The sequence below is a fragment of the Hippocampus bargibanti genome, linkage group LG19 (assembly GCF_051943395.1).
Source record: "Hippocampus bargibanti isolate YZ-2025 linkage group LG19, ASM5194339v1, whole genome shotgun sequence".
Lineage (NCBI taxonomy): Eukaryota > Metazoa > Chordata > Actinopteri > Syngnathiformes > Syngnathidae > Hippocampus > Hippocampus bargibanti.
The window spans coordinates 7,048,405-7,065,191 of NC_142752.1; the positions used below are offsets into that span (position 1 = coordinate 7,048,405).

The 16,787-nt window shown below is 41.2% G+C and overlaps 1 protein-coding gene and 1 long non-coding RNA gene across 5 annotated transcripts in view; one reads left to right on the forward strand and one right to left on the reverse strand.

Moving 5' to 3' along the window:
• The window catches only part of sesn1 (sestrin 1), a 44,731-nt gene that overhangs the window by 27,350 nt on the left and 594 nt on the right, over positions 1-16,787 (reverse strand). The window contains exon 2 of the mRNA XM_089021354.1: positions 16,203-16,529. Coding sequence (XP_088877480.1) covers positions 16,203-16,529 — 327 coding nt within the window. The remainder of the gene's footprint in view (positions 1-16,202; positions 16,530-16,787) is intronic.
• On the forward strand, positions 4,765-16,352 carry LOC148883812 (uncharacterized). Of its 4 annotated transcripts, none has more exons than XR_016118374.1 (4): positions 4,765-4,894; positions 9,414-9,517; positions 11,590-11,666; positions 16,211-16,348. It is a non-coding gene; the product is annotated as an uncharacterized LOC148883812 (long non-coding RNA). The 4 variants fall into 4 exon arrangements; XR_016118373.1 differs by having other exon boundaries at positions 4,807-4,998; XR_016118371.1 differs by lacking the exon at positions 11,590-11,666 and having other exon boundaries at positions 16,211-16,352.

A 16,787-nucleotide genomic window follows, 5' to 3' on the forward strand; every position in this document is an offset into this window, starting at 1 on the left:
CGAGGGGGCTTGCTGAAGTTTCAGTGGAAGGTCATTCCAGAGAGTGGGACTAGTAACGGAAAAGACTCGATCCTCTCTGAGCCTCCGTTTAGCTTTAGGGACATCTAATAACGTCTGGTCAGAAGACCTGAGGCATCGGGAAGGTGTGTAAGGGTGGATAAGCTCAGACAGGTAAGGATATGAAGATAAATAAGATCTTGAAAAGAACTCTAAAATGTCCAGGGAGCCATATAAGGGATGTCAGAGTCAGAGTTATGTGCTCCCTCTTATGAGTACCAGTCAAGAGGCCAGCGGCAGCATTGTGGACTAGCTGGAGACACTTCATGGAGGATTGTCTGACTCCAAAGTAAAGCGCATGACAGTAATCGAATCGAGATGTGACAAAGGCATGAATTACTGCTTCAAGGTGCTCATGAGAAAGTAGAGGTTTTGTTTTAGCTATCTGCCTAAGATGAAAGATGCTGGATTTAACAGCACTGATTTGTCGGTCAGGTTTAAAGTCACTGTCCAACTTAAGACCCAAGTTTGAGACTGTTGACTTCAGATAAGGAGCTAAGAGGCCCAGGTCAACAGGATGAGAGGTACATGGGCCACTGGGACCAAACAGTATCACTTCTGTCTTCGTTTCATTGAGGTTCACGAAGATTTGTGCCGTCAAGGTTTTGATTTCCTCCAGGCAGGATAAAAATAGCCTGAACGAAAAAGTGTCTGGGACAGAGACCTGACAGTAATCTGCATAGCAGAGCAAGGAAATATCATGTTTCCTTAGGATAGAACCTAATGGGAGATGGTATAGTGAGAACAACATAGGCCCCAAAATTGAGCCCAGAGGAACACCACATGACAGAGGGGCAGTACGTGACTCAGGCGAACACAGAAGATTCTGTCAGAGAGTTAGGACCGAAATCAGTCAAGAGCACTAACAGTAATACCCATTTCAGAATTCTAACAGTATAGCACTGAATACAGGTCACAAAAGCACGCTCAGTTTTGTGCTCGGAACTAAAAAAAATTGTGACGCGAGTACTATCACACTTAGCGATATCAGTATTCATAACAGACCTTAAAAGACATGAAAGGGGCAATGGTGTGTATAAGCAGTGCAGGGTCCTTGTCTACAGCAGCTGCAAGGGCGGTCTGCCAAAAACAACCACTCCCACTCAAACTGCTATCACTCGGCGTTTCATTGTGTCCTATCGGCCAATGTCATTTTTTTTTCTTTTTCTTCCCTCTCCCTTTTAATTCCCACTGTTACCTTGAATCTGTCATGTCAGCAGTAAGCCTGTAAAAGGTGTTATATTTAGACCGTCTTCGGCCCCTGTGAAGGCAGATGGAATAGCTGCCAGGCGGTCAAAACGGAGGAGAAATTTTATGTTTCTTGATTAGCGACGCGACACACAACCCCTTCCGCTCCTTCAAAAAAATAAATAAACACATGCAATTGTCCACCCTTGAAGTATTTCTTATCGGGCCATTTTTGTTTATCTTCCCGCGACAGTTCACCGTTCCCACTGTTAGTGTGTTTTCATTGTCGACGTTTAAGATGTACTCAAGTTGTTGCGTTGATATGACAAAACAGGACAAGGAGTCCGTGCAGAATGTCCCACACGAGTGCCAAGAGGACATTAATAAACCCCAAGAGTTACCTAATACTCAAATGCTGTATCTCGGGGCGGTAGGATAACAAGACCATCTGCGTGTCATGCCTAAAAATGCTAATGTCAAGAAAAAAGTGACAAAATCCTTTCGCAGAACAGATTCCAGAATTTTGGGGTTATGGACTGCACGTGAAACTGAATAATCATCACGAGATTGAGGAGAACAATATGTTGTTACTTAGAAGAATGGCAATTTCTGCCATCATACAAAGGGACATAATGACCAAAAATGTTCAAGCCAAAGAGAAGATGCCACAAGATATCAGAAAAGTATATTTTTCGCAATTAGACAGGGTTATGGCTTGACTAAATGTGAAAGGATTAGCTGCCGGTCACCCCACATGGCCTCTATTCGCTCTCTCAACTGTTTACTCCACTGCAAGTCTGCCGCCTCAGCGTTTGGGCCGATGGGACAGGAAACCCCTCCGCCAGCTGCCGACAATAACATGTCCACCTTAGTCACTGCCAGCCTAAGCCATCTAAATATAATACACATCTATTATTTTGTTTTTCTACTTCTTATTTTCCTTTCCTCTTCCTTCGATAACTTTGCTGCTCTGAAATGTAAATTTCTCCACCGCGAGACGAATAAAGGTACATCCAATCCAATCAGGCTATATCTAAATAGATTTTTTAGCAGTGTTAGCTTTAAATTTGTTCTGCAATTGGGGAATTGAATCCTGATTATTATCACCTCCTTATAATTTTGGGTGAGGCGAACAAATACAAATCGCGGATGATGTTGCACGGGTGTAAAAGGCAGCAGGAACCAGGCTAAGGGCAGCCAAGCATTGTTCAAACAGGACCTTTTAAAAAGCTTGAGAATAAACAGGATCCTTCGCCTTTGCATCTGCTATAAAAAGGCATTAACTCATTCATTGTCATTCACAAATGTATTCTGGAAATTAAAATATGAACTAGAGCGGAATTTCACAATTTGTTTGGGTTTTGTTTTTTCTTGTTTGCTGGCCATGACCTCTGGCAAAGTTTTTTCCCTTTTTTCCATGTTAGCGCTTGGTTAAAGCGCTATATCGACCAACATGCATGTATTGCATTGTATTTTGGACTGTCGCCCCCATTTCAAGCTCATAACTCCAGATCCATAGAATTTAGGAATTAACTCCACTATATATGTATTGCATGGTATTTTGGACAGCTGCCCCCATTTCAAGATAACTATTTTCTTTTGATGAAAGAAGAGAGTCTAAGGTTTCTTACGCTGGATTGAATGTTTGTGTAGTCCGAACACTTAATATTCTGCGGGTCCTGGAATTCGAGTGACAATGACAAAAACCCTGGCACTAGAATTGACACATTTTTGCACATCGTCCAGCAGTGAATGAGTTAAGACCATGACATCAAATGTGGCCTTTTTTCTATCCAACACAACTACGAAAGAGTCTAAACAGACCATTTAAAAAACAAAACACACACTGAGATTCATCGTTTGCCTTCCTTTTGACTGTTTTTTTTATTTTAGAGACCCCGTCCCTTTTTTCCTCCAGGGCGTCTGAGATGAGAGAACAACAAGGCTCGTCAATAGACACCCACCTGGTGAATCTGTCAACGTGCAGGACATGTCACATGAGACAAATGGCTGCTGGGTGCTTGACGTTTTTCCAAGCGGCATTTTTGTATGTGTGTGTGTCAACTATGAGAAGCATGCATTTGATGATCAAGCAGTGAATGCGAAGACAAAACTCAATAGATGAAACATGACGAACGTGTTGTTGTTGTGCAGTTTTTCTTGCCCAACAAGATTGCAGCTAACTAAAATAGGTTAGCTTATGTGTGTGTGTGTTTTAATGAGATCCACCCACACATTCTAAAAAAAACAGAACACACACACACAAAAGCAAATAAACAATCTTGATTTCCTAGAAGTTGATGGACAAGCTCTAATGAATGTTATCCAGAGATCCCCTCTCCCCTCCCCCTTTTCTGAACGCACTTCCTTCAATGGCCCCTCCTTTGTTTTTAGGCTGCACATCAACAAACTGAGAGGTGTGTCCCTTTCCACCAATGGTAGCCCGACCCGGCTGCCGACGCCGGCAAATCAGTGCGAGTGATTCGCTCGCTGTTAAACGGCGGTTGTTGTTTTGACGCCTCCTGTTTTCGGAGGGATGTAGTGAGGGGGCATAGGGGGGTTAAAGAGTAGGCCAGGTCAGGCATTAAAAGGCCCTGAGCGCATGTCCACATTTAGGAGTGGGGGCTAATATCAATTTGACCAGTGTGTGAAAGACACCAAAGAGCTGAACTACATGAAAGTATGCAACTATTCGCTATCTATCTTTCTACGCCATCCACTGATGTTTCCTCTTTAAAAAAGAACACAGAGCGCACTTTGTTTCTTGCACATAAACATCTCCCCACATCCTCCCTTGCTCGGATTTCACACACGCGCACATGCGCATACACGCTGATTAATGCTGGTCACAGGGTGTGGAGGGCTTGGCAAGGAGGAACAAATGTGTACCAGTGCTACCGGGACACCTTGCGGTAAACAACACGAGGGCTAGAGAACTGATAATCTTGCACACTCCACCCCCCTTGTGGCAAGCGGGTGACTTTTTCTTCACCTCGTCCTTTGTTCGGTTCTATGAAGTTTTGAAGCATCCCGGGAAAAAGAAAAAAAAAACACGCACCGTTCTGCACAGAGAAAACATTCACGGCTTGTTTTTCCTCATTTGATGCCAAATTAAGTTACACAATGACGAGTTTGGTTGTTTTTTTTTTGCAACGTGAAGTTTGAAATCTCAAATAGTACTGAAAGTTGAAACTCCATTTTTTTTCAACATCGCACACCAATAATTACAAATATTGACACTCAGATATAAATATAATTCCTCCGAGCGCATATAGACCGCTCGTCTGGATATAAAAAGGCAAACAAACAAAGGCTGCTAAAAAGAAAAATAAGCAAACCCTTTCATAAAGATGGGCTGAGAAGGACCCCGCAACAGAAACGAAATAGTTGGAGTGTCTAAATACATGTCAAGATTGGCAAGAAATTGACGTATCATCCCACTCTCGGGGGGAGGGGGGGGCAATATATCACAAAGTCTACTTTCAGTACGGGTTACAACATCTCCACTTGTTTCCCGGACATGGATGAGCCCGTGTTACATAAGTTAGCGAGCATGTTTACTTTCTTTCCGAGCAGTGGCGAGTATACGGCAGGCGGTGTTGCTGCCCACGCTTCCTCTCCTTTCGGGCTTAACGTCAAGTGATGAAAAGTGAGTCAGTGGGGCCTTTTGACGCTTGTCCGAATCAGGCGGATGATCACGGCAAATGGGGAGTCGCGCTGAGTGATAAACTGAGGTGACCTCTTGACTGAGAGGTCAGTTTAATCATATTGGATGAAGGATCGCGGAATGATTTAGGCAAGAAGTTAACTCATTCGCTGCCATTCCCGAATTGTTAAAGTGCTATATAAATCAATATGTATTGTATTTTGTATAGCCGCCCCGATTTCAAACTCAAATACTGTAACTCCAGATCCATATAACTTAGGAATTAACTTTTTTCATGATGAAAGAAGAAAGTGTAAGGTTTCTTACGCTGAATTGAATGTTTATGTAGTCCTAAAACTGTTTGGGTCCTGCAATTTAAGTGAAAATGACAAAAACCCTGGCATTGGAGTGGACAATTTTTGCACATTGTCAGGCAGTGAATGAGTTAAAAAAAATAAAAAGCATTGAGCAGGTTTTTTTTAAGGACAAAGAGAATAGAATACATGGTGTGCAATGTGTCCACTCCAGTGCCAGGGTTTTTGTTATTGTCACTCAAATTTGAGGACGCACAGAATATTGAGTTTTAGGACTACATGAATGTTCAATGCAGCGTAAGAAACCCTAAGACGCTCTTCTTTCATCAGAAAGAAGTTATTTCCTAAATTATATGGGTCTGGAGTTATCTGAGCTTGAAATACGGGTGGCTGTCAAAAATATGTCATACATGCATATTGTTTGATACAGCGCTTTAACAACAGCTAAAGCTGGAACAAAGCGCTAACATGGAAAAAAAGGGAAATACTGCCCCGTTGTGGAAGGGAAAAACATGGCCAGATGTCTGGGCAGCGCTTTATCGGCACTCAAGCAAGAAAAAAACAAGACCCTAACTAATTCGGCAATGACGCTCTATGTCCCATTTTCAATTCCCAAATAAATGTGTGAATGGCAGTGAATGAGTTAATGAAAAGATATAAGCTCCTTTCAAATAAGCTACAAAAAATTCACAATACAGTAAAGTCTCGTTATATCGATATCGGATATATCGATAGTCCCGGTTATATCGATACTATTTCTATGCACGCACGGAGAAAATTACATGCAAACAGGGTCGGATATATCGATAGTCCCGGTTATATCGATATTTTTTCGGACTCCCTTGAATATCGATATAACGAGACTTTACTGTATATGTTTCAAACCTGTGTTTTAATGTATTTCTATTCCTTTGGGTGGGGTAAAAATATGTATTTATTTTAAAAAATGGAGGAGGGTGACTGAAACATTTTATTTTATTCTTTCTGCCATATTTGAATATAGTGCAATGACACATCCACACCAGTAGGTGACAATGGTGCTCACAATATTCTTTGGGGGTTTAATTGTGTCAAATTGATGCATTTTCTTTTTGCATGCCTGCCTTGCTCAGGCGTTCCCGCTGTTGTCTGCGGCACGATGAAATTCTTAGGAAGGTCCAGAAGAATGGTTTGGCGAGTGTTCAGCGTGGATCATTAACAAACCGCAGCAGTGTTTTGGTCTCATCGATTTTACTGCGCCCTCGAAATGTCTCTCAAAAGAATACGAGCCAAGCTTCAACACCCCTCAATGATTCTTGCTCTTGAAATATTCCGGAAAAATTATCAGTACTGGTCTGTTGGAGTTTTACATTCCCAATTGTCCTCATTCATTCTCTGCAAGCGAATTGAAAAGTGCTCTCGGGTCGTTTGAACAATGCGACGCAGTGTTTTGGAAATTTTTGCTGATTGTGAGAGTAAATCTTTGTATTAGGCGCTATTCGGTCCCATGAGATTACAATTGGGATTTGAAACGCGGAGCTCATAGCTGTTAATCGCCTTGCCGCGGCCTGGTTGGCGTCGTCGGGACCGTTTTGTGCAGCATCATTGCATCCAATGTTTAATGTTCAAAGCTCGCGGTCCATGCTCCAAGACTTACAATAGTCGTTCCAGTCATGGAATTGTTAAATGAAACAGAACCATTTTTTTTGGGGGGGGGGGGGGGGCAGTCTCTGTGTCTATACTCTGTTTTGAATCAAGAATCGGTAATCAAGCGCAAATTGACAAAAGTGTCCGAACATGTGATTCTGAACGGTATTCTGTTGACAGATAAAGCCCTTGTTTTTGCAAATACCATTTGCATGAAGCATTTTGTCATCTGCAGAATGGTCTGGGTGATGGATTAAGCCTTGTCGTTATGAGTCAGAATGGAATGAAATGGAGAGAAAAATCACAACAGAGACTAACTACAAATCCAATACAGTACACAATATTTGGCGAGAATGAAATCGGAGGATATGGATGGAACAAGGCCTCAACCAGAAACTTATCGACACTGCAAGTCTGGTATGGTCCGTGATGAAGTACCATGCTAACAAATAAAAATTACAAAATAAAAAAATAAAAACACCAAAAATAAAAACAATAAACATTTATAAAAAAAATGCAAATTTAAAATGTTAAAAATTTTAAACAATTAAAAATTAAAAAAGTAACATTAAAATATGTAAAAAAGGACAAATAAGTAAAAAATAAATTAAAATTAAAATTAAAAAAAACGAACTCAAATAAAAATTTTACATTTTAATTTACATTAAAAATGAAAATAAATAATTAAATTAAAAATACAAATTAAAATAAAAGAATAAGTAGATAAATAAAGTATTAATAAAATAAGTACAACAAGGCCGCATGACTTAGTTCCTCTCCCTCCCGGCAAACTGGTGTTTTCGTGTTTATTACGTTTGTCAAAGTCATTATGAGTGCCTTGCACGCTGGGTCCCAGAGGACAGTAATTTCATCTGTGCTGTATGTCATGTATATTAGCATATTTGACAATAAGGCTGACTTTGACTTTACTTCACCAAATACTCTATCAAGGTATGGCTCACTAAATTTTAGGTAATGCGTTTCGAAGTCACACGTTTTGAGGCCTGAGGAAGGTTGAGGACTAAAAAAATAGTCGGTGATCTCAATATGCATGTTCCCGTTTTAGTCAAGACATTTAAACACGTTGAACTGTCAACTGGGCAGGAAAAAAAGGAAGAGAGCCAACGCTTCCTCTTTTGCGCACGCGTCCTCTGACACGTTACTCACGTGTGGCGGGGGAGGTTATCACGTAAATGATGACCCGGGCTTATTATGGAAGACGATCATACATTGCTGTCGGGTGTTGTTTTTTGTTTATGATTGTCAATAATCATTCTCTCTCACACACACATACACACACAAAAACAAGATTCAAGGTCAAAGGTGAACAACTGTGGGAACGGGGTAGTACCGCAGCACCAACGTGTCGCCCCTCTGACGAATAAGCCGGTAACATAAACAAACACTCATATACACAGCGGCTCCGGACAATGCAACCCATGAGGAGCGCACAATAACCGCCCGTCCGCACGACACGGCGACTGAAACAATACGACACGCTAAAACAACACGGGAGCTCAGGACTAAGCTAGCGGGGCCGAGAGGCGAAGTTTGAGGCAACACTGTTTGCTGGAGACAGACGGGTGCACGCGCACATGCACATGCAACATGTCTAAAACAAATATGTGTCTACAATATGAATAAAATATGAAACAAACAACTTTAGCCTTCCTACTTCTTCAATGAAAAAAAATAAGCCAGCAAATGAAAAAAAATACCTTTTCCATTTCAAAATGAGTCTCACCCAGGTGCCGTTTACGATCGTCCTTCAATCTGTTGGCCTCGAACTCTGCCATGATTTTTTTGCCATTGCAGATGATTGCCGAAATCGTCGACTTTGCCAATTCCTCGTCTCGCAAAGCTATGTGGTTGTTTAAACTATGCGGAATGGAACTCGCTTCGTTTGTTGTTTAGTTTGACCTCAAACTTGAGTTGACCACTGCGCAGACAATGCTCACATTTTTGAACGACTTATATCCTGTAAAAAAAGTCTATCAAATCTTTTTAAGTCATTCACTGCCATTCACAAATTTATTTGGGAATTGAAAATATGACTTAGAGCACCATTCCCGAATATGTTCGGGCTTTCTTTTTTTCTTATTTGGGTGCCGATAAAGTGTTTTTCCCTTCCACAAGGGGGGAGCATTTCTTTTTTTTTTCATCTTAGCGCTTTGTTCGAGCTTCAGCTGTTGTTAAAGCGCTATATAAATCAATATGTTTGTATTGTTTTGCATTTTGGACAGCCGCCCCCATTTCAAACTTAGATAACTCCAGACCCATATAATTTAGGAATTAACTTTTTTTCTGAGGAAAGAAGAGAGTCCAGTGTTTATTACACCACAATGAATGTTTAGTAGTCCGAAAACTCAATATTCTGTTGGCCCTGGAATTTGAGTGACAATGACAAAAACCCTGGCACAGGAGTGGACACATCTTTGCACATCGTCTGGCAGTGAATGAGTTAAATGATGGCTGCAATATAGCACCGTAATCATGACGAAGAAAACCAGCCATTTTTGTTCCTAAAATGTTGTTTGTGTATTTTCGGCAGTTTGACCAGCGTGTGGTTTGTATCCTAATAGGGGTCTCCCTCAGACTTGGGTCTGGGCCGCAGCCACCTGACGAGCTTTGGTGACCAGATGACTTGAAATCCTGCATGCTGCCTGCCATAAATCTCCCGAGACATGTAAACACACGCACACACACAAGCACACTGCAAGTGGGATGGATCAGCAGACATTCAGCGGACACAAACGCACACACTAGCCTAACCACACAAACAAATACACACCAGCTGGATGGCAGCCCAATGACCAGGGCGAAAGGAAAATATCAAAATCATGCGGTGCATTGCAAACATTCATGCCCAGTGCATGGAAAATTCCCATCCCCGTCAAGCACGCAAAAGCGGCCTGTAGTCTCAGACTGCCCTCGTGTGCCCAAGATGCGAACTGCAGCAGTCAGGAAAATATTTGCTAACTTTCAGCAAGCTGATGCTAATTCAAATCACAATAATAATAATATTAATAATATATTTCCTAAGCGCCTTTCAAAACTCTCAAGGACACTTTACAGTCATGTAATTTTTTGTGCGGGTGAGCAACGGCAGCCATTCACGCCATCGTTCACTCTACTCGGAAGCCACACACTCAATGTAGCTCAACTTTCCCTAGTGCAGCAATAACAGGGCCAAGCACTCATCGTTTTTTATGCAAATAACATAAAAATGTTTATTGTTTTTTTAATTGTAAAGTGTCCTTGGGTGCTTTGAAAGGTGCTTGTGAAATTAAATGTATTATTATTATTATTATAATAAATGAAATGTATTATTATCATTATTATCAAAATGTCAACTTTCGTTAACATGCCCACTTTCACTCCGACTACGGAGTTGTTAAGTGTTACAATATAATACAATACATATTGATTTATATAGCGCTTTAACAACAGGTGAAGCTGGAACAAAGCGCTGAACATGATCAACAATCACATACAGGAAATGAAGCAGTCACAAAGATAGTAGAATGCTCCAGGGGGAAAAAACAACATATTATGCAAGGGTAGCAAGGGGAAGCAAACCGAAAGCTTTAAACATCCAGACAAAAGCCAAGTCATTGACTGTACGAGCTAAACAGTAACATGTCAGAACATCATTTACGAACGCATCCATTGGCTGAGCCTTTTATGTGGATGTAAAACATTGCTGAGGCACCGCATATTCGCGTAAACAGCTTGAACATTTTGCCCAATATTGCTGCACGGCCAAAATGCCGAAGCAGATTGATAAAGCTGTTCGTCATCTAAACCTCATGTGTGATTGACGCAAAAACAGCTGCCGGATGTCACAGACCTGATGTGCCACCGTCACGTTCAAAAACGGTACTCAGGTGTGATTAACAACATTAATAATGGCCCCGTTCCATTACTACCCCAATAAAGCGGCTTGCTAATGCTTGCCAGAGCTTTGGGAACGTAGGCCTTAAATCCAACAGCGTTATTTATTGGGCTTGCGGTTTTCATGCAAGTCAAAATGTTGCGGCGGGTCGATAAAAGTGATTCACGTCGTGCCCGGGGGCGACTCGTGAGAAATAGTATCTCATGTTAAATGGGTTGTGTCTGAAGAAAAGAAAAAAAAGACAGCAAATCAACTGATTTATGATTGTGCAAACGTGGGTTTCCACTGGCAGCGTTAAAAAAACAACAGAAAGGAGGATTGAATGCATTCTTGGGAGACGCGTTCACTGAGGAAGCATTAGAGGGGCCGTCCTAAATCATTTTCGAGGAATGTAATTTTATCTGCGGGTTGCTGTATAAATATCGGAGAGGCTTGTTTATTTAGCAGAAGGCTGCAAAGCAGCTCTGCGAAACTTCAGAATTTGAGTTCATTCCACTCACAAGTCATTTAAAATCAACGTTAAATGGAAACATTTTAATTTGATTATAGTTTAACTGTGGATGGGCAATCGAGGGTGTTAATTCATGGTGCCACGAGAACGACGAAGAACATCTCATATAAAAGCAAAGCGGCGCATGCGGCAAAATGTCATTTTGGACTCTGGAACCAAGTGGATGTTTTCTCGATATGGGCTTGGAAGTGGCTCTGGATTTTCACACAGCCTAGCCGATGGTCATATCATCGGGAAAGAGACTTGGTGTTATTAACTCATTCTCTGCCATTCCCAAATTTATTCGGGAAGTGAAAATATGACATGGAGCGCCATTCCCGAATTTGTTTGAGTTTTGTTTTTTCATACTTAGGTGCCGATAAAGCACTGGGCCGTCCTCTGGCACTGTTTTTCCCCTTCCACAAGGGGCATCATTTCCCTTTTTTCCATGTAAGTGCTTTGTTCCAGCTTCAGCTATTGTTAAAGGACAACCGACGTCTCCGTACAAGTTGTGTCCATAATTTGTAAAATGGCTTTAAATGACTTCTACTGAGCGTATTTTAATAAGATTCCACCGCATATAGCTATATTTTACGTTGTAAGACTCGCTCTGAATATTCAGGAAGTCTTGTTTTTGAGTTGGTGACGAGTCCGTACGTGACGTCACGAAAGGACCGCCCCTGACCGAAAAAAGACACATTGTAGCAGTCCTTCCATCACGTCAATGTATTTTGCTGTACATGTTTGGTCTGAGAACCGTGTTGCACCCAAAAGCTGCCAGAAGAGGGCATCCAAGCTCCATATAAGGAATTTATTAGCCTGTGGATACAGAGTTGGCCACTGGAGGTCGCCATTTTGTGCCTCTTTTTTTGGGGGTGAGATATTTTTCCCCAATGTTGCCTCAAAATGGCACATTTTATTCTTTAAAAAAAAACCAAAATGGTTTAAAAAAACAAAAAAGTGACGTCGGTGGCCTTTAAAGCGCTATATAAAACAATATATATGTATTGCATAGTATTTTGGACAGCCAACCCCATTTCAAGATCAGATAACTCCAGATCTATATAATTTAGGAATTAACTCTTTTTTTCTGGCGGAAGAAGAGAGTCTAAGGTTTCTTAATCATAATAATAATAATAATAATAATAATAATAATAATAATAATACATTTAATTTACAAGAACCTTTCAAAGCAGCCAAGGACACTTTACAATTAAAAGAACAAGAAACACCAGAACAATAAAACCGATGAAAACGTTTCTTCAGCCGTCATAGCATAGTTTCGCTTGCATAGCAGAGTCCGGCACCGCCATGTCTGGACAGTAGGGATAAATATATATATATATATATATATATATAGGGCCTAAACTACCAGTAAGCCTTTAGTTTGCTGACGAAGTTTCTTGGATAATAAGCGAAACGTCCGACACCTTCAAAGAAGTACAGATGACGGCTGAAGAAACCTTTACATCGATGGACCAATCCTGTACGACTGAGAGGTTACACAGACAGAACAATAAAACCATAAATAAAATGACAAATAATAAAATAGCTGATGAAATTAAATTGTGAATGCAATTTTAAACAGATGTATTTTGAGGTGGGATTTGAAAGTGGGAAGAGAGTCAATATTACCTATTATTTATTTACTTATTATTATTATCTTATGCTGTATTGAATGTTGATGTAGTCCTAAAACCTAATATTCTGTGGGTCCTGGAATTCTAGTGACAGTGACAGAAGCCCTGGCACTGGAGTGGACACATTTTTGCACATATCTGGCAGTGAATGAGTTAATGTATGTATCAGACTTTCTGAATCATCCCAACACCCCCTCCCTTCCTCCTGTCTCGTCATTGCACTTAATGTCACTGGTACCATGACAACTGCTAAGAATCTGCAAAATCCAAAACCCTACGTGAGCCCGTGCTTCCGTCCCGCACAGTATAATTCCATCCTCACATCTTTTAGTCGTTTGGGAAAGCTGCTTCATACAAATAGTATCATAAGCATGACAAAATGTGAAAAAGTCTGCTCTTTTTTTTTATGATTTATTCAGGCTTACCGGATTGACGGTGACCTAGTTGCACAATTCCAACATGGCCTCCCCCCTCCTTATATCGTTCTCTGAAGGCCAAAGCATACTGCACTGGCTTTGAAAGTGGGGAGTGATGCAGGAGGCTGAGGGGGTCTATCTGTGATGTCGGATCCCCCCCTCTGGGGTATTATCCATGATTTAAAAGAAATTGTGTTTTGTGACAAAAATCTACCATGCTTGTTTTTCATCACTTGCATTTTTGGATATCACGACAATCAATCTCACACCTGTCTGCAACTTTATCCTTGGGGTGCGATAATTGGTAAGTGCCCGTGAGCAATTGTCCAGGAAAAAAAATGTGGCTGGGTTGCACATACAATGTCCATTCTTTGAAGTTATTCTGGGAAGGCCTGTTTGGCGGAATTAACTCAATCACTGCCATTCACGAATATATTCGGAAGTTGATAATATGACTTAGAGCGCCATTCTCGAATTATCGGGTTTTGTTATTTCATGCTTGGGTGCTGATAAAGCACTGGGCAGACTTCTGACCAGGTTTTTTCCCTTTCACAAGGGTGCAGCATTTCACTTTTTCCCATGTGAGCACTTTATTCCAACTGAAGCTTTTCTTAAAGAACTATATCAACCAATATGTATGTATCGCATTGTATTTTGGACAGCCACCCTCATTTCAAACTCAGATAACTCCAGGCCCATATAATCTAGGAATTAACTCTTTTTTTCTGATGAAATAACAGAGTCTAAGATTTCTTACTCTCCATTGAATGTTTATGTAGTCCTAAAACTCAATATTCTGTGACTCCAGGAATTCAAGTGACAATGACAAAAACCCTGGCACTGGAGTGGACACATTTTAACCATGTCTGGCAGTGAATGAGTGAATGACACATAAGTGTTTATTGCACCGGTTGCCGAGTCATGCTTAGCGGCCATCATTAACTCACGAAATGGGGTGTTTATATATATATATATATATATATATACACACAGGTATATATACTTCTGACGGGCCATATTGGAAGACCAATTTCGCGGGCGGGGATGAATAAATTCCTCTTTGACCTGACTGTACAATCGTTTATATAAGAGAGAGGCACTAACTGAGGCTTTGGGTTGAATAATGCATGAGAGCGTGAGAGAAAAAGAAACCATTAGACGCAATACGCCATGAGTGCCATGTTAAGTTGCAACGATCTATCCGTCTGCAATCGTCCCCGCATGTGCGGCGCTTTATGCAAAGTGAATGAGCCATCTGAGGGCTAATTTGAGGGACACTGAAGGGACAACACAATGGCGCAATTACATAACACAAAGAAGCCACTCAGTGGGCTTTTCAAACCGGCTTGAGACTGGACTGGACGTTCTTTCATGCTACCGAGGGAATATGGTGACCGGGTGATGGAGTCCGTCCTCGTCATCATTAACCCACACCGATCCCAACAATTGTCTCTTTTGATACGTGTGAGCGCCCCTTTGAGGGTAAGCGGATACTACATTGGATAGTTTATCGGGTTATCAGGTTACAGGGTGCACGAAAGGGTTAAAAACATGTTTTCTGTGTCTCTTTGCATTCGATCAATGACACTCGGTTGTGTCAAACTTCATAATGAGCCTATTTGGATGACCTCCGGTTTTAATATGTTGACAAATCTCTCCTCGTGCATGAGGATGGCCCATGGGAACCGGAGCCCCTCCTCCCCCCTCATGCATACACACACAGATCCCTATTTTCAGCCTTAACCCAATAACCCTTCACTCATGGGGCTCACTTTTAACCCATTCACTGTCAGACATCTTCAAAAAAATGTGTTCAGTCCAGTGCCAGGTTTTTTGTCATTGTCACTTGAATTCCTGGACCCACAGAATATTGAGTTTTAGGACTACATAAACATTCAATGCAGCGCAAGAAACCTTGGACTATCTTCTTCCATCCGAAAAAAGGGTTAATTCCTAAATTATATTATATGAGCTTGAAATTAGGACAGCTGTCCAAAATACAATGCTATATATATCTCTCTCTCTCTATATATATATATATATATATATGGAACAAATCACTAACATGGATAAAAAGGAAATGCTGCCCCTTGTCGATAAGAACAAAACATTGCCAGAGGTCAGGCCAGCGCTTTATCGGCACCCCGCCAAGGAAAACCCAAACCCGAACAAATTCGGGAATGGTGCTTGGCGTCATATTTTCAATTGCCGAATAAATTCGGAAATGGCAGTGGATGAGTTAATAATGGGTCAAGGGATCACTGCCGGTGGATAAATAACATTTTTAAAACCTGCACAGAGTTTATGAGTAATTTTTTGGGCATCACATAAAATCTAATAGGCAAAGCTTAGTTTATTTTTTTTCAAAGGCCCAATACTGATTATTCATACGCAACCAGGCAAGTCACCTATATTTGAAGCTGATACTCATTTTTAGCATGTGAAAAAATAATGTTGTCAAACGTCTCATCTAAACTGAAAAAAAAAATAGATAACAAAAATTTGGGGTCTTCATCTCTAAAACCTCATCCACATGAAATACAACAGCGGGTGTATAAATAGCAGCCTTTGGTAAACCCGGGGCAAATGCAGTTTAGCATAATTCAAGAATACCAGAAGGCCTGTTCTGTGGTGTGCGGCTAAAACCTGCAAAGCAACTTTCTTCCTCTTTCATCATCCTGCCCCTATCGTCCCTGCACCTTCCAAAAAAAACACTCAAGTGACGGCAAGCATACAAACTGTTTATCGCCTCCCAATTGTGACATGTTAGTCCACCAAAGAGTTCAGGACAGACGAATTAATTTAACTTGTTAATATCCATTTTGCTATCACACTGAAGTCAAGAACAGTGTGACTCGTTTGTTTTTGTTGACAAAACAGTGGTAAAAATACATAAACGGAACACAATAGAAATAATAAAATCCTCCCACCTGGACAGTCTGCAAAAGCCGGACACATGGCTCCCTCACGTCTTCGAAAGGACAACGCTTGGTGAGCATGAGGAGATGGGCCAGGACGGCGTTCAGGTCGCTCTTGGCGAGGGAACCGGATGTTGGTGAGAGACAAGGCGAGGGCGTCGGCTCGGGCCCGATAGCCTCCACTTTGCTCAGGACCTCTTGGCGAATGTGCTCCATGGCGGTCATCCTGGAGCTGGCGTCACGGCTGGCCAGTCCATCCCACCTGCCCAGAGTCTCCTGTTCTTGTGCGTCCATCCTCTGATATGGAGCCTTGATGTGTGTTGTTGATGTACAGTAAGGCTAAGGCAAACACACGAATCAAATTGGGATATTATGTAAAACCATTAAAAACAGCATCATTAATGAGTCTAATTGTGAAGTCTACCTTTCGCCAAATAAATATATTCAATGTGATAAAAGAACATCATCTGTCGGTTGTTGCAGGATTTTTCCCTACCTGTGTCCTAAAATGATGCAAGTATGTACACAACAATTGCATTTGAAAAAAGAGTGAGGGAACTGAGAAAACTGTACCGCAGCAAACTAGAGTGTAGGACA